This window comes from Lepidochelys kempii, chromosome 18 (assembly GCF_965140265.1).
Source record: "Lepidochelys kempii isolate rLepKem1 chromosome 18, rLepKem1.hap2, whole genome shotgun sequence".
NCBI classification, from domain to species: Eukaryota; Metazoa; Chordata; order Testudines; family Cheloniidae; genus Lepidochelys; species Lepidochelys kempii.
In genome coordinates, this window is record NC_133273.1 from 4,125,064 (window position 1) to 4,151,123 (window position 26,060).

The 26,060-nt window shown below is 50.8% G+C and overlaps 1 protein-coding gene across 2 annotated transcripts in view; it reads left to right on the forward strand.

Annotated features, from left to right (window-relative positions):
• Positions 1-23,750, forward strand: part of SLC2A1 (solute carrier family 2 member 1) — a 40,875-nt gene extending 17,125 nt beyond the window's left edge. For both annotated transcript variants that reach the window (XM_073316447.1, XM_073316446.1), the window contains 8 exons: positions 13,151-13,311; positions 15,848-16,088; positions 17,123-17,285; positions 17,372-17,559; positions 17,935-18,039; positions 19,460-19,561; positions 20,093-20,296; positions 21,699-23,750. In XM_073316447.1, the coding sequence (XP_073172548.1) occupies positions 13,151-13,311; positions 15,848-16,088; positions 17,123-17,285; positions 17,372-17,559; positions 17,935-18,039; positions 19,460-19,561; positions 20,093-20,296; positions 21,699-21,896 (1,362 nt within the window). In that variant the 3' untranslated portion in view covers positions 21,897-23,750. The remainder of the gene's footprint in view (positions 1-13,150; positions 13,312-15,847; positions 16,089-17,122; positions 17,286-17,371; positions 17,560-17,934; positions 18,040-19,459; positions 19,562-20,092; positions 20,297-21,698) is intronic.
• Positions 23,751-26,060: the final 2,310 nt, after the last annotated feature.

A 26,060-nucleotide genomic window follows, 5' to 3' on the forward strand; every position in this document is an offset into this window, starting at 1 on the left:
TACTATTCCGTGTTGCAGCTAAACATACAGAGTGTGACTCTACACGAGGGATTTAATCCTGTGAGATGCTGAAGAGCCGGCTATTCCCAGTGAAGTCTGTGGCTCATTGTTCACTGACAGTCTGTGTGATGCATGTCTTGCTACTGAGTCTCCTTTCTCTTGCCTCTGTAAATCTGAACTAACTCAGCTGATGTCATCTTGGTGTCAAACCAGTGTGAAACCAAAACTGGGGCCCCTGGTAGAATTCCAGTCTGCCTTCTAGTTCTCTCCTGGCCTGGACACTTTGTTGGGGGAAAGGGGCTCATGAGACATTGCTCTGTAAAATGAGCTCTTGTTAAAGGGATTATGGGTCTGAAGCTTGGGAAATCCAGGCAGCCCTGCTGGGCTGGGCCTGCATTGGAGAAGCTGTGTTCTGCAGGGTTTAGATGGACACAGTGCTTAATTTGTTCCAGGGCTAAGCCCTGGCATCTCTGAGCTTGAGAGTTCATAGCCCCAGCACCTCTGCATTTGCTGTGTCAGTTATGAATGTAAAAAATATTGCTTGAGCCCCAGCACCTCTTTCCTTGCAAATTAAGAACTGGTGGCCAGTTGTTGCAGGGACAGGCTGGCCCTGCCTTTCACTGGCATTTTCATTAGTGATTTATGGCTAGTGTTCTGGGACCCACCAGAGACTAATTGATGGCAGCTTCTGTGTTGTTGGCTGCAGATTCATCCCAACTGAGAGCAGAGGAGCAGCCTCCGCTGTCCTGCAGAGCCACAGTAGAGGGAGGGCATGGCTGTGAAGGAGAGATCTAGAGCAGCCCAGCTGCAGAGTCCTACCTGAGTTGAGTCCTCCTCGTGTGCCTCACTAGGACTTTCGGGGTGCACCTCATGGTTCTCCATGCTGCAGCGAGCTGAGCTGCTCTGTGATGGAGAACTTTTGTCCTGCTGGGCACATGAGAGGACTTGTGGGAAGGCTCTGGCAGACTCATTGCAAAGAGGGCAGATTACTAGCCTGAGTGGAAGTGGAACCTGGGCTCTAACCCACCCCGGAAGTCCAGCCAACATGCCTGTGCTGAAAGGCTGTTGTGCATGGCCATGGCAGGGGTATAAGAGCTTGGGCTTACAGCTGCAGTGAAGAGATCCTGTAACAGATTCCTACTAAGAAAGTAAGTTTTTGATGCTACCCCACCCTGCCCACAGGAGGCCTTCACTCCTCCCAGCTGGAGGGCATTGGCAAAGGCACCTGCATCCAGACTGTTAGAAGCAATCATATCTGGTACTTTGCACAGGGGAGGGTGTGAGGTGGAAGCCTAGGATGGACTGTAGAAACCCGGAGTCTCAGCACGGGTTTATTCCCCATAACCTCCAAGTCATTGCTTCCCAGGATAGAGTTCCCCATCATGTAAGTAGGGCCTGAATTCTTTGTTCCTAGATGTAGAAATTCTCATTTAGCCACATCAAAATACATTTGGCTTGCACCCAGCTGATTCAGAGTGATCTAGATTGCTTAAGTGACCTGTCCTCTTCATTATTTATCACTCCTCTAATTTGTCATCTGCAAACTTTATTGGTGGTGGTTCTGTTTTCTTCCAGGTCATTGGTGAGCCGAGCAGCTCATGGGATTGTTCTTTGACCCTGCAAAGATTAAAGTAAAAGCACTTACACAAAATGGGATACATTTGAGAAGTTAATTCCCAATAGGTTACCCATGGCCTTGGGCAGGGCATACAGTGAGGTTATATTAGGAACATTCCCCATAGCCCATCCATGCTACTTTGCAGAGGGTGTGTGGGGTGCGTCCCCCACAGGCCATGCGTACTAATCCCATGGAGGTGTGTACAAAGGGCCATGGGAAGTCTGAGTAATTCATTCCTTATGAAGAGGGTTTGGCTCATTTTTATTTAAATGATGCATTTGGGGGGTTAAATTCTGCCCCATGGGGAAGGAGGGAAGCAGGACTTAACCAAACCCATGGATGTTAATTACCCTCCCTGGGTTTCTTTGTGTCCTGACCCTATAAAATCCTCTGTGGAGCTCGTGTCCCAGACACTCCCCCTTTAGCCAGCTTTGCATTGGCCCCACAAGCTGGGCTCAGGAGCTCAGTCATGTGGGCGCATCATGGAGCTAGAGACTTCACAGGCCTGCTGGGGTGTGGGGAGGCAAGATAGCTGGGGTCCAGTGTCTGGGAGATGGGGGCCAGGGCCCTTCACCTGGCAAGTGGACTTGGGGCCTGTATTTTATACCTGAGGAGGAGCTGGGATGGGAGTGAGGGTTAATCTCCTGTTGCTAGGAGAGCAGGGAGCACTGGGGAGGGGGAGAGGAGAGGTCAGGGCTGTGTCAGGGAGAGGGGGGATGTGGAGCAGCAGCAGTTTGCTGTGGGGCCTCCCAGCTGCTTGGGCTCTCAGGAGCTATTTCCCTGTGAGTGGCCTGGCCCTGGCTGTTCCCTGGTGCCAGCGCACAGGGGCCCAGGTGCAACTGGGCTCACTCTTCTTCCCTAGGCATGGGATGGGGGTCTCTACTGCTCTCCCCCTTCGGTGGGCACAGATGGGGGCTGTTCTGTGCCATGCCATTGCACTTGGCACTCCAGGGATGAGATGGGGGGGCATGAACTTTGTCAGCCTTTCTTCCCCTTGGCCGGCCTTGATGCCGTTCACGGTGTGTGTTTGTGGGGGGAGGAGTACCAGTAAACCACTGCACAGCGCTGGCCAGCCTGAGTCCCCAGCGGCAGCGAGGTTGAGATACTGGGCAGTTTGGGGTTGGGATACAGAGCCAGTCGGTGTGAATGTTGTCTGGGCTCCTAGTAGAGGAGGAGTTGTTGGTGACTGGTGGGGAGTGAGTGAGCAAATCCCTAATGGACAAACACTCCCAGCGCACGCCCTGCATCATTGCTGGCCAAGAGTTTAATGGGCTATTGAGGCCAAAGCCCCCTCTCACCTGAAGAGACTGGGGCTGATCCCCATGGACAGAGCATGGCGCAAGCTTATGTAACTCACTGGCAAAGTGTGGGTCGTGCCCACTGCTGCCCAGTGGCTGAGCTGCTAGAGGAGAATAACCTATGACAGCTGCCAACCAGTGGAGTTGCTTTGTTGGCTCAAGCGGTAGAGATCAGTGCTGAAGTTCTTGGGTTTCCAAGCCTCTGGTAGTTACACGTGTGCTGCCTGCTGGTGCTGGTTTGCAGGGCCCTTGGGCCGCCCCCTTTCACCAAGCTGTATTCAGATTTCAGCCTCCAGGCCACCCTGGGAAGCTGCTGGCCTGCGTCACACCCTGCACACAATGTTGCCCAGGCTCCTGATGAGCTTGTTTTGACCATAGAGCAATGGTCAAGATGACAATGGCTGCAGCAATTGGGATTCCTTGCCCTGCTGTGCCCATAAACACACCTGCATGCTTCAGCTGTGCAGGAGCAAAGCATAGCTGGTCACTAGGCAGCCTCCAAGGGTAGGGCAGGCGCTAGGAACGGGGAGACTCGATGAGAACTGCTGCTCTTTAAAATGACCCTCTGTATTTAGGGACAGCCCAGGAACTTGGCAAACTGAAGCATTGTCCCTGCTCTCCAGGAGGCGCCAGCCTGGGATCTCTGGTATTGTAGCTAATAGTCTGAGTACAATGAGGATGAGGGAGTGAAATGCTGATCTGCGGCTAGGCCCCGTCAGGTGCTGGTGGAGCTCCAGCGGCAGAGACACTTAGGTGAGATCTTACCAAGTGGATCCTCAACTAGTGTAAATCAGTGTTCCTCCTCCAGCTGGAATTGGCTGCATTTCATGGGGCGGCTTTAGTGGTATAAATGGAGCAATGTTGACTTACCCTGGCTGAGGATCTGGCCCTCAGACTTCCCAAAACTAGCTTGGTGCTGGAGGAGAGCAACAGAACCCACGTCCGTGCAGATCTTCAAGGCAAACACTGGGGGGTGAATATCTGCTGTGCTGTCACTGAAGAGCCCCCTCCTCTCTCCTGCGCTGCCCCCCTTCAATTGCTGAAACAGCTTCTACTTAATTCCTTGGGGTGTTGGGGGAGCAGGGATGTCAATACAGGCTGGACTAGGTATTTGAGAAATATGTAGGGGAGTGTCTCTGCCCTGGACATTGCACAATCAAAGTGGCTGATCCTGCTCTCACAATCGGTGCCAGTGAGCCATTCAGCTCATGTGGACTGAAGGAGGGAGGGGGGAGTGCAGAGATCCAAGTCAGTTCTCTTCTCCTCTCCCCCTTCCCCCCCCCCCGCCCTTTCCATTGCTCACTGGATGCCTGGGGGTGAAGTTCACCAGATCACAGCTTCACTTGTCCCCCTGAAATTGCAGAGCCCCTATGGCAAATGGGACCTGTGGAGTCAAAGCTTTTGAACCAAAGATTTTGTAGGCATGCAGCAGGAAAGCTGAATGGGGCACCGCTCCCCTCTGGCCTAGTGTATCCCTCTTTCCGATTGAGGAACAGCTCCTCTCCCACCTGCAGCCCTTTTGCGACCAAGGAAGGAGCCTGATGGTTTACTAGAGAGATGTATTAATTTCCCTGCCTTCATAGCCGATAACGGGGTAACCCTGATGCCCCTGCTTGGACTGGCTTGGTTGCTCTCCAGCAAAACTGGACTTTCTTTTCTTCTTGCTATATGTAAATGGAGGCCAATTGCCAAAGACACCCTGGCCTTTATGTTGCTGACACTGAAATCAGCTTCCTGTATTTTAATTTTTGTGTAATTCATCCCTGGGCTGTTTACATCCCAGTAGGGCCAGACACTTCTTCCCCCCCAAACACATGCCTCAGTCAGGTTACCACTGCCCCAGCACCTGCCCTGCTCACCTGGCTCCTCCTCCCCAGTGACTCTCCTGCTCCCCCATCCTTAGCAGCAGTCACCCCAGCTCCCAAATAATCCTCCCCCTTCCTGCAGCAAGCTGTAGGACCCCCTTTCCCTTCCTTGACCCAGCAAGGACCCACCTTGTGTTCTCACCTGCTGCACCAAACTCCATCCCCTCCCTACCGCCACCCCCAGCAGTATTTTCTGCCAAACTTCAACCAGTTCATAGCCCACTCCCAATCTCCCAGCAGTGAGTGCAGGATTGCCACTGCAGTATGTTTCCCCATGTTTTTGTGAAGTATCATGCTGCATGGAGTAGGGGCTTTCCCCCTTTAATAGATCAGTCAGTGTCTTCTGCTGTTAGCTTAGCTCTTCCTCCTAACATAACAGGGTTTGGAATAGACCAAGCACGGATGCAGCTCAGAGGTCACTGGGATCTCAAATTACATCAGTTTTCCCCTAAATTCTCTCTCCAAAGTATTTATAATGTTTCTCCTGCTGGATCTGAGCAGCCTCTCTGAAACAGAACAGCACACGTGTTCCTCCCCTGCCTTAAGCTGTTTGTGAATTAGCCACCTTGGCTGCTGCAAGAAAAGAAGTGCAAAACCTGAACTCGGACCTTGCCAGAGGCAGGAGAGAAGGAAACTATGTCCAAACTGGCCTTTTGCAATCTCTTTGTAATTACACAGTCCACTGAAGTCAATGGGAGCATTGGATCAGGTCCATAATGGATAAGTACAATTATATGCATGGAAGGGGAAATTGTGAACATGTGATAATGAAACAGGCTCCAACACACAGATCTGCACCTGTACTTCATTAGAACCCTGTTCAGCTGGTCTGGCACTTTGAGAAGAAATAACTTTATAAGCTGAAATTTAGTGGAGGATCCAGAGTCTTATAATTGGAATCAGATTTGTTCCTTTTGGGGGGTACTTTCTTTCCCTCTGTTTGAGAGGAGCAGTAAATCCACAGTTTCTGACATTTTCACTCTGATTTTTAGAGGGATGCTGTCAACTTGTAATCTAGTCTACTTCAAAAATGACCCGTAGTTACATTTGCTGTGCCTGCCTCAGAATCCTGCTGGCAATCTTTGTAGTTACACAAACGAAGTTACCCCCTCCCGACCTGGGACAGTGACTGTCTGCCCTGTTTAACCCTCCTCGGGATCAGGGATGTAATTGATTGACCTGCTGCCATTCTGCCAAGTGTGTTAGGCACCTCTCCCTTCTCTCTCCCCTCCAGAGGATCCCAGCTCCACCCACCAACCCAAGAGACTCCCTGAGATTTCACATTCTGCCATGCAGACCCTGCGCAATTCACCTTCCCATCAGTAAACCTCTCCTTTCTCTGCATTCATATTCCTGCCTGTCTGCTGTGGCCTGGGGATGAGGCTGTCCTTTCCCTCAGGCACAGCAAGGAGGTCATTTCAGAAGTCTTGTGGTTTTGTTGACTGTCACTAGGTTGAGATCACAACTTGTCTGGCCACATTTCTTTGCAGGCAGTTTCCTCCCAGTGGTGCTATGGCAAAGTTATTAACTTGCTGCGGAGAACTGGTTTGGTGACTCCCATCTAGTGGAGGAAAAGTGTCACTGGTTTAAAGAGAGTCCAGCCTCAGGCCTGCGCAGGGGTGTGTGCTTTGTGACGGAGCAGCTTGTGACTGAGGCATATGGTCCAAGTCTGGGGTCAAGGAAAATAGCCTGTAGGTGAGGCCTGGGAATTTTTGGCATTTATCACTGCAGATGAAATCCAAACCGGAACAGAGTGTCCGTGGAGATGGAAGGAAAGGGACAGCCCTAGTGACTGGACAGGAAATTAATAGCCAGGGAGAGCTCCTTGGTTCTGTTATTGAGCAGGAGTAGGCCGAAGGGTAGGCAGTGGTTCACCTAAGTAACGGGGGTGATAATACTTGGCAGTGCTATAGCGCGTTCCCAGAGGATTGCAGCACGTCTTGTCTGGCCTGTGCCTCTGAGCTTCCTGCACTGGCAGGTATTACCAGAGTATCTGTACACACCGTGTGCAGTGGTCGCTTCACTCTCCACTGAGATGCAACCCGTTGTGGGGAGGAACTTGGTAACAGCGCCCAGTAAGGCAATATGGCAAGGAGAATCTTGTCTCTAGTTGAAATGGGAGGGGGAATTTAAAGAGGCAGAAGACAGTTACCCAAAAAGGGGCTTGCAGGTTCACCACTCTTGTGAAAAGTGCCATGTGCTTAGAGCCTGGCTTTTGTCTCATCTGACATGCAGCACGTGTTGGAGATAATAAGGTAGCTAAGTTATTCACTCCATTTGGAAAGCACTGCACTTGGCTTTGGCATATTCCTGGGTCTGGCTGCAGGGCTGCCCTTAGGATTTCTGGGTCCTACACAGTATTAAACTGGTGCCCCTATGCCCAACAGCAGCCCGGGCTCGCAGCCCCGAGGGAGTGGGGAGGGGAGGAGGCAACTAAGGATACCGAGCCACCAGGCCCGCCTCACGGCGGCAGAGAGGTACAGTTCCCTACAGAGACCCCCATACCCTCTTCCTCACACAGAATGCGTGGCACAGAGCTTTTGGCTCTGTGGATACGGCTCCTGCCTAAGGAGGCTGCTGGGTGTGCGGGAGCCAACCCGCTCTTACCTGCTGTCATGGGCAGAGGGTGAAGCTGCCGCTTGGGGAGGCTAGCTCCCCAGCCCACCTCTTCTGCCTGTGGCCCCACTCATACTCCAACCCTGCTCTGCCCCAGGCCCTGCCCTCTCCCCACTGTCTCCCTCATCTCTTCCCTCCTTCCAGCCAAATCCCTGAACCCAAATGAAGCAAATTACATTTGAAAAAAACACTGTTCTGCAATTTCTTTCTAAAGAAAATGGAGCATGTTTTCCACTGTATGTCAGATGGTGAAGTCTGGACATGCAGAAGGTACCTAATTAAAAAGCACTAACTTTGGGAATAAAAAATGTCAGTCACAGGTTTTTTGATATAATACCCTGAAGTTTGTCAGATTTATTTGCAAAAACTTTATAGTAAGGGCAAGTCAGCTGTCCTGCTGAATACATTAAATATTATCCCCCCCCCCCCCCAAAGAGTACTTGTGGCACCTTAGAGACTAACCAATTTATTTGAGCATAAGCTTTCGTGAGCTACAGCTCACTTCATCGGATGCATACTGTGGAAACTGCAGAAGACTTATGTGCACAGAGACCATAAAACAATACCTCCTCCCACCCCACTCTCCTGCTGGTAATAGCTTATCTAAAGTGATCATCAAGTTGGGCCATTTCCAGCACAAATCCAGGTTTTCTCACCCTCCGCCCCCCCCACACACAAACTCACTCTCCTGCTGATAATAGCCCATCTAAAGTGACCACAAAGTGTGGTTTTTGGAGTGGGGTGGGGGGGTGAGAAAACCTGGATTTGTGCTGGAAATGGCCCACCTTGATTATCATACACATTTTAAAGAGAGTGGTCACTTTGGATGGGCTATTACCAGCGGGAGAGTGAGTGCGGGGGGCGGAGGGTGAGAAAACCTGGATTTGTGCTGGAAATGGCCCAACTTGATGATCACTTTAGATAAGCTATTACCAGCAGGAGAGTGGGGTGGGAGGAGGTATTGTTTTATGGTCTCTGTGCATATAATGTCTTCTGCAGTTTCCACAGTATGCATCTGAGGAAGTGAGCTGTAGCTCACGAAAGCTTATGCTCAAATAAATTGGTTAGTTTCTAAGGTGCCACAAGTACTCCTTTTCTTTTTGCGAATACAGACTAACACAGCTGTTACTCTGAAACCTGTCATTAAATATTATGGAATACATAAAAGAACAGCTCTTCTGTTTTACATTTTCTTAATCAGTATTTCTAAGCTGATTTTATATTTAAAATGTACTCTTTAGCCTTCATAAAGTAATCCATTCCAGATTACTACATATTTAACTCACTGAAACAAAGACATTATTTTAAATTAATCAGTCACAGAGGTTTAGTGTGTTCAAAACAATGTTCATTGCTTTTAGAAAAAGGGAACACTAATTTATGTTGTGTGCTCTCTGTAACAATAGACATGTTTATGAAATTTCATAGAATCATAGAATAGAATCATAGAATATCAGGGTTGGAAGGGACCCCAGAAGGTCATCTAGTCCAACCCCCTGCTCAAAGCAGGACCAATTCCCAGTTAAATCATCCCAGCCAGGGCTTTGTCAAGCCTGACCTTAAAAACCTCTAAGGAAGGAGATTCTACCACCTCCCTAGGTAACGCATTCCAGTGTTTCACCACCCTCTTAGTGAAAAAGTTTTTCCTAATATCCAATCTAAACCTCCCCCACTGCAACTTGAGACCATTACTCCTCGTTCTGTCATCTGCTACCATTGAGAACAGTCTAGAGCCATCCTCTTTGGAACCCCCTTTCAGGTAGTTGAAAGCAGCTATCAAATCCCCCCTCATTCTTCTCTTCTGCAGGCTAAACAATCCCAGCTCCCTCAGCCTCTCCTCATAACTCATGTGTTCCAGTCCCCTAATCATTTTTGTTGCCCTTCGCTGGACTCTCTCCAATTTATCCACATCCTTCTTGAAGTGTGGGGCCCAAAACTGCACACAGTACTCCAGATGAGGCCTCACCAATGTCGAATAGAGGGGAACGATCACGTCCCTCGATCTGCTCGCTATGCCCCTACTTATACATCCCAAAATGCCATTGGCCTTCTTGGCAACAAGGGCACACTGCTGACTCATATCCAGCTTCTCGTCCACTGTCACCCCTAGGTCCTTTTCTGCAGAACTGCTGCCTAGCCATTCGGTCCCTAGTCTGTAGCTGTGCATTGGGTTCTTCCGTCCTAAGTGCAGGACCCTGCACTTATCCTTATTGAACCTCATCAGATTCCTTTTGGCCCAATCTTCCAATTGGTCTAGGTCCTTCTGTATCCTATCCCTCCCCTCCAGCGTATCTACCACTCCTCCCAGTTTAGTATCATCCGCAAATTTGCTGAGAGTGCAATCCACACCATCCTCCAGATCATTTATGAAGATATTGAATAAAACCGGCCCCAGGACCGACCCTTGGGGCACTCCACTTGATACCGGCTGCCAACTAGACATGGAGCCATTGATCACTACCCGTTGAGCCCGACAATTTAGCCAGCTTTCTACCCACCTTATAGTGCATTCATCCAGCCCATACTTCCTTAACTTGCTGACAAGAATACTATGGGAGACCGTGTCAAAAGCTTTGCTAAAGTCAAGAAACAATACATCCACTGCTTTCCCTTCATCCACAGAACCAGTAATCTCATCATAAAAGGCGATTAGATTAGTCAGGCATGACCTTCCCTTGGTGAATCCATGCTGGCTGTTCCTGATCACTTTCCTCTCATGCAAGTGCTTCAGGATTGATTCTTTGAGGACCTGCTCCATGATTTTTCCAGGGACTGAGGTGAGGCTGACTGGCCTGTAGTTCCCAGGATCTTCCTTCTTCCCTTTTTTAAAGATTGGCACTACATTAGCCTTTTTCCAGTCATCCGGGACTTCCCCGGTTCGCCACGAGTTTTCAAAGATAATGGCCAGTGGCTCTGCAATCACAGCCGCCAATTCCTTCAGCACTCTCGGATGCAACTCGTCCGGCCCCATGGACTTGTGCACGTCCAGCTTTTCTAAATAGTCCCTAACCGCCTCTATCTCCACAGAGGGCTGGCCATCTCTTCCGCATTTTGTGATGCCCAGTGCAGCAGTCTGGGAGCTGACCTTGTTAGTGAAAACAGAGGCAAAAAAAGCATTGAGTACATTAGCTTTTTCCACATCCTCTGTCACTAGGTTGCCTCCCTCATTCAGTAAGGGGCCCACACATTCCTTGGCTTTCTTCTTGTTGCCAACATACCTGAAGAAACCCTTCTTGTTACTCTTGACATCTCTGGCTAGCTGCAGCTCCAGGTGCGATTTGGCCCTCCTGATAACATTCCTACATGCCCGAGCAATATTTTTATACTCTTCCCTGGTCATATGTCCAACCTTCCACTTCTTGTAAGCTTCTTTTTTATGTTTAAGATCCGCTAGGATTTCACCATTAAGCCAAGTTGGTCGCCTGCCATATTTACTATTCTTTCGACTCATCGGGATGGTTTGTCCCTGTAACCTCAACAGGGATTCCTTGAAATACAGCCAGCTCTCCTGGACTCCTTTCCCCTTCAAGTTAGTCCCCCAGGGGATCCTGGCCATCCGTTCCCTGAGGGAGTCGAAGTCTGCTTTCCTGAAGTCCAGGGTCCGTATCCTGCTGCTTACCTTTGTTCCCTGCGTCAGGATCCTGAACTCAACCAACTCATGGTCACTGCCTCCCAGATTCCCATCCACTTTTGCTTCCCCCACTAATTCTACCCGGTTTGTGAGCAGCAGGTCAAGAAAAGCACCCCCCCTAGTTGGCTCCTCTAGCACTTGCGCCAGGAAATTGTCCCCTACGCTTTCCAAAAACTTCCTGGATTGTCTATGCACCGCTGTATTGCTCTCCCAGCAGATATCAGGAAAATTAAAGTCACCCATGAGAATCAGGGCATGCGATCTAGTAGCTTCCGTGAGCTGCCGGAAGAAAGCCTCATCCACCTCATCCCCCTGGTCCGGTGGTCTATAGCAGACTCCCACCACTACATCACTCTTGTTGCACACACTTCTAAACTTAATCCAGAGACACTCAGGTTTTTCTGCAGTTTCGTACCGGAGCTCTGAGCAGTCATACTGCTCCCTTACATACAGTGCTACTCCCCCACCTTTTCTGCCCTGCCTGTCCTTCCTGAACAGTTTATAACCATCCATGACAGTACTCCAGTCATATGAGTTATCCCACCAAGTCTCTGTTATTCCGATCACGTCATAGTTCCTTGACATCACCAGGACCTCCAGTTCTCCCTGCTTGTTTCCAAGGCTTTGTGCATTTGTATATAAGCACTTGAGATAACCTGTTTCACCAACTTTAAGAAATGTTTCCAAAGATTTTAGGCATAACAAGGGTTTTATACCTTACTAAGGTACTGATTTTTCTGGAGGGTTCTCTTTAAACTAGTTCATCAAATAGAGTCCCTTTAAGGAAAGGAAAGAGTCCCTTTAAGGGCTCTCTTCAACAGGGGGTGAAGGGAGAAAGGAATGGACAGGAAGGGAAGACTTTGGAAGCAAGTTTTTTTTTATACTATAGTCATTAAAATTAAAATGTGTATTTTAGATAAGGGTGGTCTTTTGAATGATTTATTTAAAAAACTATGTCTGAAGATCCAAGCATTTAAGGCTAAAGATGAATACTCAGATTGCACATCTAAAAATCTATGCAAGGATTTTTTTAGAGATATGAGTTTATAATCAACACACCATTGAAATATTTTTAAAGCAAATTTCAAACTAAGGTCCTGTAGACAGGTTCTGAGTAAATATTACAGCAGTGCACAACTGTTTTTGTCAGTAAATTCAGAAACCTGGGGGTTGGCAAATGCCTGTTAAATGGCCTCATTACCACCTGAATGGCTCTTAACACTTTCAATGTTGTGCTAATAGGTCTGGCAGGCTGGAAGGCTTTTTCACCTTTAACTAGATCCCCTCCGGAGGAAGACTCACCAGGCTGCAGCAGTTAGCTGTTGGAGCCTGCAGGAAGGGTCAGAACACAGATAGGAAGAGGTGGGAGGGTAGACACTAAGACCCAGGGGTGCCCCAAATTTTCAGGTGTCCTATGCAGCTGTGTATGCCTAAGGGCAACTGCATATGCCTAAGTACAGCCCGGTCTGGCTGCCAGGTCTGGGAACTCTCCGAACTTGTGAGAGGCTGGATGGTTGAGTGCTTATGGACATTAGCCTGGGACTTAAGACAGTGCTACTCAAAGTGATGGTCCGCGGATGGGTGCCAGTCCGTGAGCCATTGGCTACCGTTCTGCACGCGCATTGGAAAAAAAAAATTGCTGGTCCCCCACATCAGATAGCTTGAGAAACACTGACTTAAGAGACTCCAGTTCAATTCCCTGCTCTGCCACAGCCTTCATGTGTGACCTTGGGCAAGTTGCTTGTATTATGTGCCTCAGTTTCCCCACTGATCAATGGAGATAATATCCCTGCCCTGCCTCAGGGGTGTGTGAGGATAAATACATTAAGGATTGTGAGATCTTTAGCTGCTACAGAGGTGATCCGGATAAGAACCATAGGTAGATAAATGTCTGGCTAATTCTAGCTGGACTATCCCATATTAGTTTGGGGCGGGAGCTTAATATGTAAAATCTCTAAAGTTACAACACAGAGCGTGGGTGGATCTGTGCAGATAATGGGTGAGGAGTGAGAGTTCATTGTTGTCTAGGCTTCGTGCAGGGCCTGTGAGCAGGGTGAATGTCATTCGGCGTGAGCCTGGGTCTGTCCCCAACTGATTGGATTTCCTTCTACTCCTGGTGCAGGTGATTGAAGAGTTCTACAACCAGACGTGGCTAACTCGCTATGAGGAACCGATCACCACTGGCACCCTTACCACCCTGTGGTCACTCTCTGTTGCCATATTCTCTGTTGGGGGAATGATTGGATCTTTCTCCGTTGGGCTGTTCGTCAATCGCTTTGGCCGGTAAGTACTGTGCGTGCTGGAACTGCTCTGTCCATCCTGGGGCTGGTGGGGGCTCATCACCTTAGTATCTGGGTACATCACAATCAGCTCCCCCAAGTGGTAGGGCAATACTGTTATCCCCCTGAATGCCTCCCGTACCATCCTCTTCTGGCCTCCCAAGCACGCACACCATCACCTCCATCAGGCTGTATAAAAGGCAGCCTCTTAAATCCTCTTCCTTGTCTGTTAATTTCATCACATTGGAATCCTCTTGAAATCCCTCCACTGGCTCCTCATCAGATCTAAGCTTCTTGTCACTGCATAACTCTGCCCCTGCCTCCTCATTCTCCCTCCCCCTACTCCACCAGCATTCCCAGGCTTGGTCACCTCTGTCAGCTCCTCCCCAGGCCTGTCTGTGCCTTTTCCGTCATGCCCCACCATGCATGGTACCAACTCCATGAGCTTATCCACAGGGCCCCTGCTCTGCTGTGTTTCAGCCCCTCTTTGGCTGTGCTGCCTACGGTGAACTGATATGACTTGTGTATCAGCTGCCTGTGGCTGTTCCCTTTCCTCTATCTCCAGAGCAAGGGCCGCCCTTCTTTGATGTCTGGAAAATGCCCAGCAGACAGTGGGCACTACAGAACGGGTCCTGAGGGACAGCAGAATTCATTGACTTACCCACAGCCTCAGAGAGGCAGGAACAGAGCACAGAGCTCTTGAGTCCTAAGCCACGGCTTTACCTATAAAACCACTGAGCTGTACTCAGGCAGTTCGACCCCACTCTCTCTTCTGAGAAGATTGGAACCTGGAGCCAGGACTGCTTAGTGCAGAATCCCCTCCACACAGGCCAAATGTGTGTAATCTCCATGTCCAATAGAGTTTGTCTATTGGCCTCTCCAGCTTTGCGTGCACACTCCTGTCAAACAAAGCTGCATTGAGAAAGAAAATAAGGAAGTGTTGTTTACTACTTCTCATAACACAAGAACTAGGGTCACCAAATGAAATTAATGGGCAGCAGGTTTAAAACAAATAAAAGGAAGTATTTCTTCACACAACACACAGTCAACCTGTGGAACTCCTTGCCTGAGGATGTTGTGAAGGCCAAGACCATACCAGGGTTCAAAAAAACTAGATAAATTCATGGAGGATAGGTCCATCAATGGCTGTTAGCCAGGACAGGCAGGGATGGTGTCCCTAGCCTCTGTTTGGCAGAAGCTGGGAATGGATCACTTGATTGTCTGTTCTGTTCATTCCCTCTGGGGCACCTGGCACTGGCCACTGTCAGTAGACAGGATACGAGGCGAGATAGACCATTGATCGGATCCAGTGTGGCTGTTCTTATGTTCTTATTGTGCTTGGGTCCTCAGGTTGCTGTTTACTGTCAAAGGAGAATTTCATCTCTCCCTTCATGACTAGACCCAGTGTCTCCATCACAGCTGCTTTGAGAGTTTTGCTCATGCTTTGTGTGAAGGCTCATGAGTGTAATCATTATCCCACACTGGTGTTAGGCCTTGTTTGGTGGGTGGCTCTGGCCTCAGGGTGACCAGGTGTCTGGTTTTCACCCTGAACACCCGATCGAAAAGAGATCCTGGCGGCTCCGGTCAGCACCGCTGACTGGGCCAGTGACTGTCCAGTTGGCGGCACTGCACAGTGGGGCTGGCAGGCTCCCTGCTAGCCTCCATGTGGCTCCCGGAAGCAGCGGCATGTTCCCCCTCCAGCTCCTACCCGTAGGGACAGCCAAGGGGCTCTGGCCAAGCACCACCCCCCCAGCTCCCATTGGCCAGGAACTGCAGCTAAGGGGAGCTACAGGGGGCAGCATGCAGAGCCACCTGGCCACGGAGCCCCCACCCCTGCCCCCCCATACTCCAAACCCCTCGGCTCCACCCGTCAGCCCGGAGTCCCCTTGTGCACCACAAACCTCTCATCCTTGGCCCCACCCCAGAGCCCTCACCCCCAGCCAGAGCCCTCACCCCTCTTGCATCCCAACCCACTGCCTCAGCTTGGGGCCCCCTCCTGCACTCTGAACTCATTTCTGGCCCCACTCCTCCCCCAACATCCCAGCCCCCTGAGCCAGCCCGGTGAGTGAGGGTGGGAGAGCGGGGGAGGGGGATAGAGTGAACAGGGGGTGGGGCCTCAGATGAGGCGGGCTATGGGCAGGGCCTCGGGGCGGGGCTCGGCAAGGGTGTTCAGTTTTGTGCGAGTAGAAAGTTGGCAACCCTAGCCTTAGATCATTGCAACAAAGTATTTGAAAACCAAGTAGAGTTTTCGCCCATCCTTGCTTTAACAATTTTTTGTATTTCATGCAGCTTGGACACTGGAAACTGCTTTGTGTTTAATTGTCTACTTCTTCATTCCACTTCATTTCTCGTTCACATGTTCTGCACCTATTGTCTTTGCCTCTATTCTCTTTCCACAATTAGGCTTTGGAAACCTTCCTCTTTTCTTTTTACCAAGAACTAAAATTTGGGCTTTTGTGATTTTCCCAGTGCCCCTTGGATGCAGCATTGGGACAGCTGCCCTGCTGCTGGTCCTGAACTCCATGTCTTTGCCTCCCCAGACGTAACTCCATGCTGATGTCAAACAGTCTCGCCTTCCTGGCGGCCATCCTGATGGGGTTCTCCAAGGTGGCTTATTCCTTCGAGATGCTGATCCTGGGCCGCTTCGTCGTTGGGTTGTATTCTGGCCTCACCACTGGCTTCGTGCCCATGTATGTGGGTGAGGTGTCTCCGACAGCACTGAGAGGGGCTCTTGGAACATTCCACCAGCTTGGCATAGTCGTGGGCATCCTCATCGCACAGGTGAGTTCTCCAAGGCACCTGCTGCTGCACTGGCCAGTCTGTGATACGCTGTCAAGTGGTCGGTTTCCCAAGAATTCATCTGGTTTCCTGCCTTTGTTTTTAATGTTGCATTGAGTTGGTGAGTTTTTATCAACGCTGATTGGAGATGTTTGAGGTGCTTTGAGAGACAAAGGGTGGAGTGGGGCCAGGGCACTGGATTGGGATTCAGGAGCTCTGTGTTCCGTTCTGAGCTCTGCTTGTGACTTGCTGTGTGACTTGGGCAAGCCTTGTAATCTCTGTGTGCTTGTTTCTCACCTGTAGAATGGTTATAATGACTCCCTGTGCCTGTTGATTGTGCGCTCCTTGGGGGGGGGCGCGTGTGCAGCGTCTAATATGATGGGGCCCTGTTCTTGAGGTGCTAATGTATAATGGGCAGATCTAGGTTTGGTGCTCATGAGGTCCACTGTAAATGTCATCTAAGTGTGGCCTGGTATCCATGGGGACTGAAGATGCTCAATTATCTCTGGCTCCTCTAGAGAGAGACGGGGATCTGGTGCCGCTGTGCTGGCTTTGCATGTGATGATCTCTTGTGGCTGTGCACAGAGGGCGAGAGACCTAGACCTAGGGCTGTGATTCTGGTGCTGTAGTTCCCTGGTTCTCATGCTGGCCCTGCAGTCTCATGTGATCTACCTTATCTGGTTGTCACGGTTCCTGCGTTCATAGCATTGCTCAAGTGGAAGGAGCTGGAGGGACAGTATTCTCTAGCGCAATGTGGCTTCTCTTCCTGCTGGCCTACCCAATGACGTTTGAGTCTGCTGCTGCCTCCAAACCTAGGCCTGCTCCTTTTGCTCAGGCAGTAGAAGCGCAGTTTCAGATTCAGACATGCCAGGTTCAGTCCCTGCCGCTGACCCCACTGGGGCCCGTCGGTGGTTGGGGTTAGTGTGTAGGTACGGGGTGGCCTGTGATACACTGGAGGCTGGACTAGAGAATCTGGCCTTACGCTCTCTGTTACCATGGCGTTTGCAGGAGGAGCTAAGCTTGTTGTCTCTCTACAGGTGTTTGGGATGGACTTAATCATGGGGAACGAGTCGCTCTGGCCCCTCCTGCTGGGCTTCACCTTTGTCCCTTCCTTGCTGCAATGTATCATCCTGCCCTTCGCCCCCGAGAGCCCCCGGTTCCTCCTTATCAATCGCAATGAGGAGAACAAAGCCAAGAGTGGTGAGTTGGCCTCCCCTGCCCGGGGAAAGGCCCTAGGGGGCCGGCTCCCTTCAGCATTCCTCACCTCTCCACCTCCTTCCCCCCAGTCCTGAAGAAGCTCAGAGGGACGACAGACGTCAGCAGCGACCTGCAGGAGATGAAGGAAGAGAGCCGGCAGATGATGAGGGAGAAGAAGGTCACAATACTGGAGCTCTTCCGCTCCCCTTTGTATCAACAGCCGATCCTCATTGCCATTGTGTTGCAGCTGTCTCAGCAGCTCTCGGGGATCAATGCGGTGAGTGCAGCGCTGCTGGGTCAGCTGTGCCGAGGCCTGGCCGCGGGTGGATCTCACAGGGCTGTACCAGGACGGGGGGCAGTGAGCTCTCCATCCTGCAGTGCCACATCCAGGGTCAAACGCTCCGAATGGAACCCTTGGGCCAGTGCCCTGCCCACTTGGCCACAGTGCCTCCCATTGGTGCAGCTTTGCACACCCCTCCACACAGGGCTGTGCTGAGCACCACAACCCAGCCCTCTCTTACTCTATACATACACCCCCACATGAATGGCATTGGTCAGACGGTTTGAAGTCATGCTCTGCCTGTAGATGCTCAGAGATGCCTCAGGCTGGGACCTGCAAAGCTTGTTCATGGCGTGTTGCTTTGTTCTGTAGGTCTTCTACTATTCTACCAGCATCTTTGAAAAGTCAGGTGTGGAGCAGCCAGTCTATGCCACCATCGGCTCCGGGGTGGTGAACACTGCTTTCACGGTTGTCTCGGTGAGTGTCTGCTGAAGTCTTCCTTCCCACTGCATGTCCGTAAGTCCTTGCAGGATTGAGGCCAGTGCTGGTGTGTGTGGATTTGGCTGTGAGCAAGGCCCCATTAGATAAACACCTACCCAAATGTGATGCTCTACCTCTACCCTGATATAATGCGGGTTCACATACAATGCGATAAACCTCCGACACGCTGCTCTGAGCAGCGTGTTAAGGGTGTCGGGCCAGGCCAGGGCCGAGGGGTTGGTTAAGGGGCAGAGGGTCTCAGGGGTGGTCAGGAGCTTCCCCCCCACCCCCGCCCGGATCTGGGAGGCAGGAGCTGGGGGTGGGGGGGCACTTTTGGGGGCCCCACAGTCCCAGAGTGGCCTGGGGGATTAGCAGGGGGCAGGAGCTGCCCGTTCCAATTCCCTTGCCCTGGCCCCAGCCCTGTCACTTGGGGGAAGTGAGATTGGGATTCCCCCCCCCCCCCCCCGGCACTCACCAGCAGAGGTGGAAGCAGAGCAGCCTGGCCCCAGCCCGCTCCACTCCGCCAGCTCCCAGCCATGGCGCTCCGCTTCCTGCCACAGGTGAGTGAGGGACCTTCCCCACCCCCACCTACGCACAGAGCAACATGGCTGGGGCCAGGGCAAGGAAAGCAGAGCGGGATGGGGCTGTGTGAGTGCCTGTCAGGGGGCGGGGGTGTGGATAGGGGTCGGAGCAGTCAGGGGACAGGGAGCAGAGGGGTTGGGTAGGGTTTGGGGTCCTGGGGGTGATTAGGGACAGAGGTCTCTGGAGAGGGCAGTCAGGGAACAAGGAACGGGGGGGGCCAAAGCAAGTTCAATACAAAGCGGTCTCCCCTAGAACGTGGTGAGATTTTTTGTCCTCCGAGGACCGCGTTCTGTCAGGGTAGAGGTGTACTTCACACTGCTAGCGCTCCCCCTCCTTGATCTCAAAGCTCTTTGCCAAACGTAGTGAGAAACATCCCTCATTTCACAGCTGGAGAAACTGAGGCTAGTGTAGTTAATGGCAGCCTTGTTAGAGGTGTCGAGCCCTGCAGGTCCCACTGGCATTAGTGCCTCTGAAAACTGTGCCACAAGTGACTTGCCCAAGGCCATGGAATGAAACTGCAGCAGCGCTGGGATTAGAACATTTTAGACCAGGGGTTCTCAAGCTTCATTGCACTGCGACTCCCTTCTCTACAACAAAAATTACTACACAACCCCAGGAGCCTGAGCCTGCCTGAGCCCCACCACCCCAGGTGTGGGGTCCGAAACTGAAGCCTGAGCCCCGCTGCCCCGGGCAGTGGGGCTTGGGCTTCGGCCACTGGCCATGGGTTAGAAAGGATGAGCGTGTTCCCCAGGGAGGGGTATTGGTGGGGCCGGACATGGGTCCATCCCCTGGTTGTAGATGTGCTGAACAGTGCTCCCCTCCCTCTGTCTGACAGCTCTTTGTGGTGGAGCGAGCCGGGCGCAGGACGCTGCACCTCATCGGCCTGGCTGGGATGGCAGGCTGTGCAGTACTCATGACCATTGCCCTGGTGCTGCTGGTGAGTGATGGTTCCGAGTTCATAGTAACCGGTTTCGGGGTTGGGTGCCACCTGGAGACACACCCACTGAGTAATACAAGGGAAGGAAGGGGTGAGGCACTGAGCACTCAGGTGGTGGTAGTTGGGAGGCTGGTCGAATGAGAGACCTTGCAGGGATGATGTCACATTGTTGGCCAGTCAACGCTGCCTGAATCCCTGATGTCATTTCAAGAAACCCTTCCTCCATGGGGTCGTAATTCTGGAGAATGCTGGCTCCTGGGATAGCAGTGCTCATTGCTTCAGAGGCAAGACACCTGCCTCCAGGCTTGTCCAGCATGAAAGTTAATCCCCAGCCCACTGGAAGCACCTCGAGATCATTTGTCAAAGGAATACGACGGGGTAGAGGAAGCTTCCTGAAAGTGGGGGGGCCCTGGCCTCCTGCCCCTCACACCCCACCCCCGTTCCGCTGCTCCGGAACACAGTTGTACCAGAGATGCAGGGTCCACGTATGTTTGGAACAAGTTAATGCTCTTCTCTCTTTCCCTGTGCTAGGACCAAATGGCCTGGATGTCCTACATCAGCATCATTGCCATCTTTGGGTTTGTGGCTTTCTTTGAGATTGGCCCAGGCCCCATCCCTTGGTTTATCGTGGCAGAATTGTTCAGCCAAGGCCCTCGCCCTGCTGCTTTCGCCGTTGCCGGCTTGTCCAACTGGACCTCCAACTTCATTGTGGGCATGGGCTTCCAGTATGTGGAGGTAATTCCCCTGCCCTGATTATCCTCCAGCTCTGTGAGTGCTGAGGACATAAGGCTGCTGTGAGCCACTCTGGCAGAATTTCACTTTCCCGAGATGGGCTGGGACTGGTACTGTAGGTGGGACTGAGCATCGCAGCCTGCATCCACACCTGGATTGGGGCTTCCCCCCGGTTTGATCTGGGGTTGTGGTTTGGGCCCATTTCTCTCTGCAGCCAGATAGGCTGGCAAATGGTGTTAGAGAAGGGAGGCTCTAATGGATGCAGCCACCTACTGGGGCAGTGCAGGGATACCCGAGTAGGACAGAGACTGATTAGCATCCAAGAGTTCAGACTTAGCTTGGTGTCCGTGGGTTCTACCCCCCGAGTATTCTAGAGAGCGTCCAGCTGCTTACATCCTGGCTGCGTTTGGTTCCCTGGCTTTCTGTAAAGACCAAATGCGCAGCAGCATGCTGGATGATGCTAGCGAAGTATAACTGTCTCCTCTCTTGCAAGCCCCGAGCAAAGGAAAGTCCGTACCATTATCCCTGTTGTATGGCCCAGTGAGGCTAAATGACTTGTTGTGGAGCCAGGGATAGCAAGCAGCTCTTTGGAGCCCCCAGCAGTGCCCACCACACCACCCTGCTGCCTCCTATGCAAGCTAACCAGAAAGACCCATGTGTGTTTTCCCCAGTGGGGGCCTGCCACCGCTCTGCCTCTGCCAGTGCCTCAAAGGCTTCCGTGGTGCCTGAGCCGTGTGCTGGCTCCACTCCTGGAGCGGAGTTTCACTTCCAGTGAATGGTACAAAGACACAGGCCGGGTCACCTTGTGAGGATCTGCCCTGCTGAAAGGGCACACCCAACCCAAACAGCTCAGCATTGCTCAGCCAGGAAAATCTCTTGCTTCCCACACGAATGGGTCCGGCCAGGTTGCCCCTGGCTGCTCAGGGCCCTGTGAGAGCATGAGGCTCATGCTCAGCATGGCGTAGGACTTTGGTCTGAATGAGGCAGCTCCCCAAGCTACTCAGGCGGAGGAGATGCAGGTTTGCAGCTCTTCTTATGTGAGTAAGCAACTGAGACTGAGCTGAGGCTGCTGCTGGTGCCTTTAACCCCAGGATCAGCTCTGTACATGACCCTCTAGGTACAAAACTACCTAGCAAAGTCATGGGCCAGGTTGCGCCATCACAAAGGCAGAGCTAGGGCACATCCTTTAGGTGAAAGGTCACCTGGGGTTGGGTTCAGGTGTGTTTGACAGCTGTCTGTATAGAAATAGATAAGGAGGCAGTGGATGTTGCTCAGGAATTGGTAGCATAATGCCTGGCAAGCTCTGTGGTGCCCCTGAGCACCCCAGACCAGGCAAGCCCTGTGCCAATGCCGATTGGCACCTCCAAGAAACATACTCACCGATTCCCTGGCTGTTCCTTTTCAGCAACTCTGCGGCCCATACGTCTTCATCATCTTCACGGTGCTGCTGATCCTCTTCTTCATCTTCACCTACTTCAAGGTGCCCGAGACAAGGGGCCGGACCTTTGACGAGATCGCCTCCGGGTTCCGCCAGGGCGGCGCCAGCCAGAGTGACAAGACGCCTGACGAGTTCCACAGCTTGGGAGCAGACTCTCAGGTCTAACAAGCCAGCCGCTCGTCCTTCTGCTCCACCACGGAACTTCGCTCCCAGGGGGTTTAACGCAGGTGCAGAAACCAGGCAGGAGGAATGAGCGGGGAGAGGGGGTGGCGGGCGCATTTGTTCCATCTCTAGAGTCCCCCAGCAATATACGGACACACATTTGCTAGGAACAATTTTAGCTGATTTCATGTCCAGGATTTCAAATATGATAGATTCAGAAACAACAACTAATGTTTTAAACCAACCAACCACCTCCAGCTTTGTGAGCCGGAGGCGGCTCCCTTATTAATGAAGCGACAGATTTTTTTAATTAGAAGTTTTTAAAGGTGAATACTTTTAAAGGTTTTAATCACTGAAGAAAGCCTGTTTTAATGTCTCAAACAGTCTAAAATTTCAAACCCCCAGTGGGCTGGGGGAGCAGGATTCTACCCACCAGGGACCATGGGGGGAGGGGCCAAGGACTGTAATGTTAATGGATTCATTCTGATCCTCTACAAGTCTGAGCAGTAGCTACAGCTGAACGGTGCCCCAGGAGGAACGCTGAAAGGGCTGTAGCACAGTAGTGATACATGGACAGTCCTAGGGGGACCTGCCTTCTGGGGTCCTCACCACATCTCCCAGGATTTAGAATCTCCAGTGGCAGCTTCTCAGTCCTTCTGAACCTGTCCCCAGCTGAATATACTTCCCTCACCTGAATGAATCATTTCCTCTGAGTCAGATGGGTATAGTTTGGGTGGGGTGAGATTTTTGTTGGTGGGGGGGAGGGGGAAGGGAATTAAAAACTGGTTTTTTTTTTAGTCAGGCAATATTTGCCTTATAGGTCAATTGCCGTGAATATGGACAGGGAAGCCTCACTACTGAAAAACCAGCAACCTGCCCCCTTGGCTCATTGTTAAAAACAAACCAACACACCAGAATTGAAATCCAGTCTTGCTTTGCTCCCACCACAAGCAACCCTCGCATTGAAGGTATATTTAAGAAGCAGTAGTGGTATGTTTACAGGCCGCAAAAGCCAGTTTGGGGCAAAATAAACTGGCTGCCACAATACAAACACTAGCCCAGTCACTACCTTGTAAGTCCGAGACTCTCAGAAATTAATCACAGGTTTCAAAGTAGCAGCCGTGTTCGTCTGTATTCTCAAAAAGAAAAGGAGGACTTGTGGCACCCTAGAGACTAACCAATTTGAGCATAAGCTCAGGAAAGCTCATGCTCAAATAAATTGGTTAGTCTCTAAGGTGCCACAAGTCCTCCTTTTCTTTTTGAGAAATTAATCAGTTGAATGGAGACATACATTTCCTGCTTTGTGTATAGACTGGAAGATATATATTTGTTCAATGGTGTTAATAGTAGACATTAAGTTATAGTGTTTCTGATTGATTGACAAGCAAAGTACTGTAAATATTCTTGAACTATATTCACATTGTACAATGTAAACAAAGTATAGATACAAAGGTATAGTTTCTATAGCAACTGTAATGAAATGCTTGTTCAATAGAATGAATGACTTTTGTATAGTTAACTTACCTGCACTGTAGTTGCATCTGTTGCACTGAATTTTAGTCTTAGCATATTACAAACAAACACCCTGTCCTTTTAGAGGCTCATGGCACATTTCCAAAGCCACCTGCAGCTATTTAATAATATTTTTTTATTTATTTGTCTGTTTTTAAAGTGGCTACATGACCACACTTGAAAGAAAATAAACTTAGAAAAAAATCATCTCTCTGTGTACAGCGCAAAGTCCGAAAGACTAACTGTTTTTTAAAAAAATAAATAAAAATAAGTGCCAAGAGAAGGAAGAGAAACTTGTGTGGTGTGGAAAGAATTAAAAAAAAAAAAATAGTACGTAGGACAAGATGTGCAGTGTTGTGTGAATTTGTTCCATTGTGGGTGATGTTCAGACTTTGGCCAGCTCAGGGCATCAGGGGCAGTTTACTAGAGGATGATTCTACAGGTGATTCAGCATTGTCCAGAGCTCTCTGCTGAGGGTCCTTTCTTTTGACCCCAAGACCTACATCCCTGTCCCAGTTTTTCATTCTGTTAGAGCTGTGGAAATAAGTGGATTTATTTTTTATTTTTATTAGGTCAGTGGCCAAACCAAAAAAAAAAATGGAATCTAAAATTATATTGATTTTTGATCTGCAATAAAAATGTTGGACATTTTCAGCAAACTAAAAATTAAAAACAAAAAAAAATGTTTTGGATCAAACATAAGACTTTAGAAAATGAAATTGAAATAAAATTTGAATTGAAAAGTCAATTGAAATATTTAGCCTGTTTTGATCACAAAAAAACCTTCCAAAAATTTGCAAAATACTCTGGTTGACCTAAATAGCTTTTTTTTTTTTTTTTTTTGGGGTATGGAGAAAAGTTTTGTCTGGACCACTGTGCCCAGCTCCTGTTTTTGCCCCATAGTTCTGGGTGCTGTAGCCATTCCCTCCTCCAAGGGGAGGGCCTTGTGTTCAGGTGAGCTGTCCGCCCATCCTAGGATTTAAATATGCTGTGTCTCCTAGAGCTAGTTTTAAAAACACTTTTGGGGGAGGGGGGGGACAAAATGGACTCGTCAAAAATGAGCATTCTGGTGGGGAAGACGGGTTTACAAATTTTTTAGATTTTCTTTAAATGAAACTCAAACTGTGTTTTTAGGGTGCCCCCACTTCCCTCATTCCCCTCTAGCATAAAGGAAATGAGGAAGCATGAATCTTCAAAAATTTGTTTTGTTTTTCAAAAAAATTAACTTCTGGGATGAAAATGATCACAGAAGCAGCTGTACTGGCCAGGCTCCACAGATCTCCTTTTGAACCATGCTGCTTTGCATGCTGGGACTTGTAGTCTTCAGGAGAGGCACCTCCATTCAAGAGGAGGCTGCCCATAAAGTGGGTCAGTTTTGGCCCCTGGATGAGACCTCTCCTATGGAGCCTGAGGGAGAGTTCTAAACTCTGTGCTTGGCAGGGTTGGGGAGGGAATGATGGGAGGCTGTTAGGAAGAGAATTATTTCTGCCAAAGGGGCTGATTGACTCTACTGGGTGCCCAGTGCTAGCCCAACTGGACTACAAGGGCTCCTCTTGCGGGGTGAGGATACTCTGACCCAGCCCCTCTGTGACCCCGAAGCCTCTGCTCTTGCTACTTTGGGCTGGGGTTGAAGTATTATGCAAAAGCAGATGTGGAGCATGGGGGCAAAGTGAGCCCAAGGTGCATTGTGGGATTCTCCAGAGTGGCCATCTGGACTCGTAGACATGACTGTGCACAGACTGGGATAACTTGGCTCTGCCTGCTGGGGCGTGAGAAGACATCTGCCATTTCATCCTTGAGCTTTTCTGGTGAAGGGTAGCAGTGCCCATTCCTCACTCCCAGCTCGGTGCTAGCTGAGGAGGGCACAGAGCAATCGCTCCTTTTTTGCTGATAAATACAGGGCCTGGTGCAACTGCTGTTCTCATCTCCTGGGCCCCTAGCCCTATTCTGTCCATTTATTAATTTTTAACAAGCTGGGCAATGGCAGATTTAGAGTTACTGGAGCCCTGGGTGCAGCTTCATTTTCAGGGGGGCCCCCTGGGGTTCCAGCCAAGAAAAAACATTCTCCTCTCCCCTCTGCCCGTTTCTCATTCTTTCTTCATCCTCCTATATTCTAAGTAATAGAAAGTAAATGAAAATAAAGGGAGGTACCTTGGTTGGGGTGCAGGGAGGGGTGTGGGGGTTGGGCTCTGGGAACAAGTTTGGGCAGGGATTTGGGGTGCAGGGGGAAGAGGGGGTGGGCTCTGGGCTGGGGCAGGGGCTTGGGGTCTGTGAGGGGTGCAGGATCTGGGCTGGGACAGGGGGTTGGGGTATATGAGGGGTGCAGGCTTGGGGCTGGGGCAGGGGGCTGGGGTGTGGAAGGGAGAGAAGGGTGTGGGCTCTGGGCTGGGGCAGGGGGTTGGGGTATGTGAGGGGTGCAGGCTCTGGGTGGACGTTTGGGTGCGGGCTGGGGCAGGGGGCTGGGGTGGAGGGGGTAGCATTTACCTCATAGCGACCAGCACACCCTGCTGGCAGCAGCTCCTGGGGGGGCGGGCAGGGAATCTCTGCATGCTGCTGCCTGCAGGCACCACCCCCACAGCACCCATTGGCCACGGTTCCCAGCCAATGGGAGCTGCGGCGTTGGTGCTCGGGGCGGGAGCAAGGTGTGGAGACACC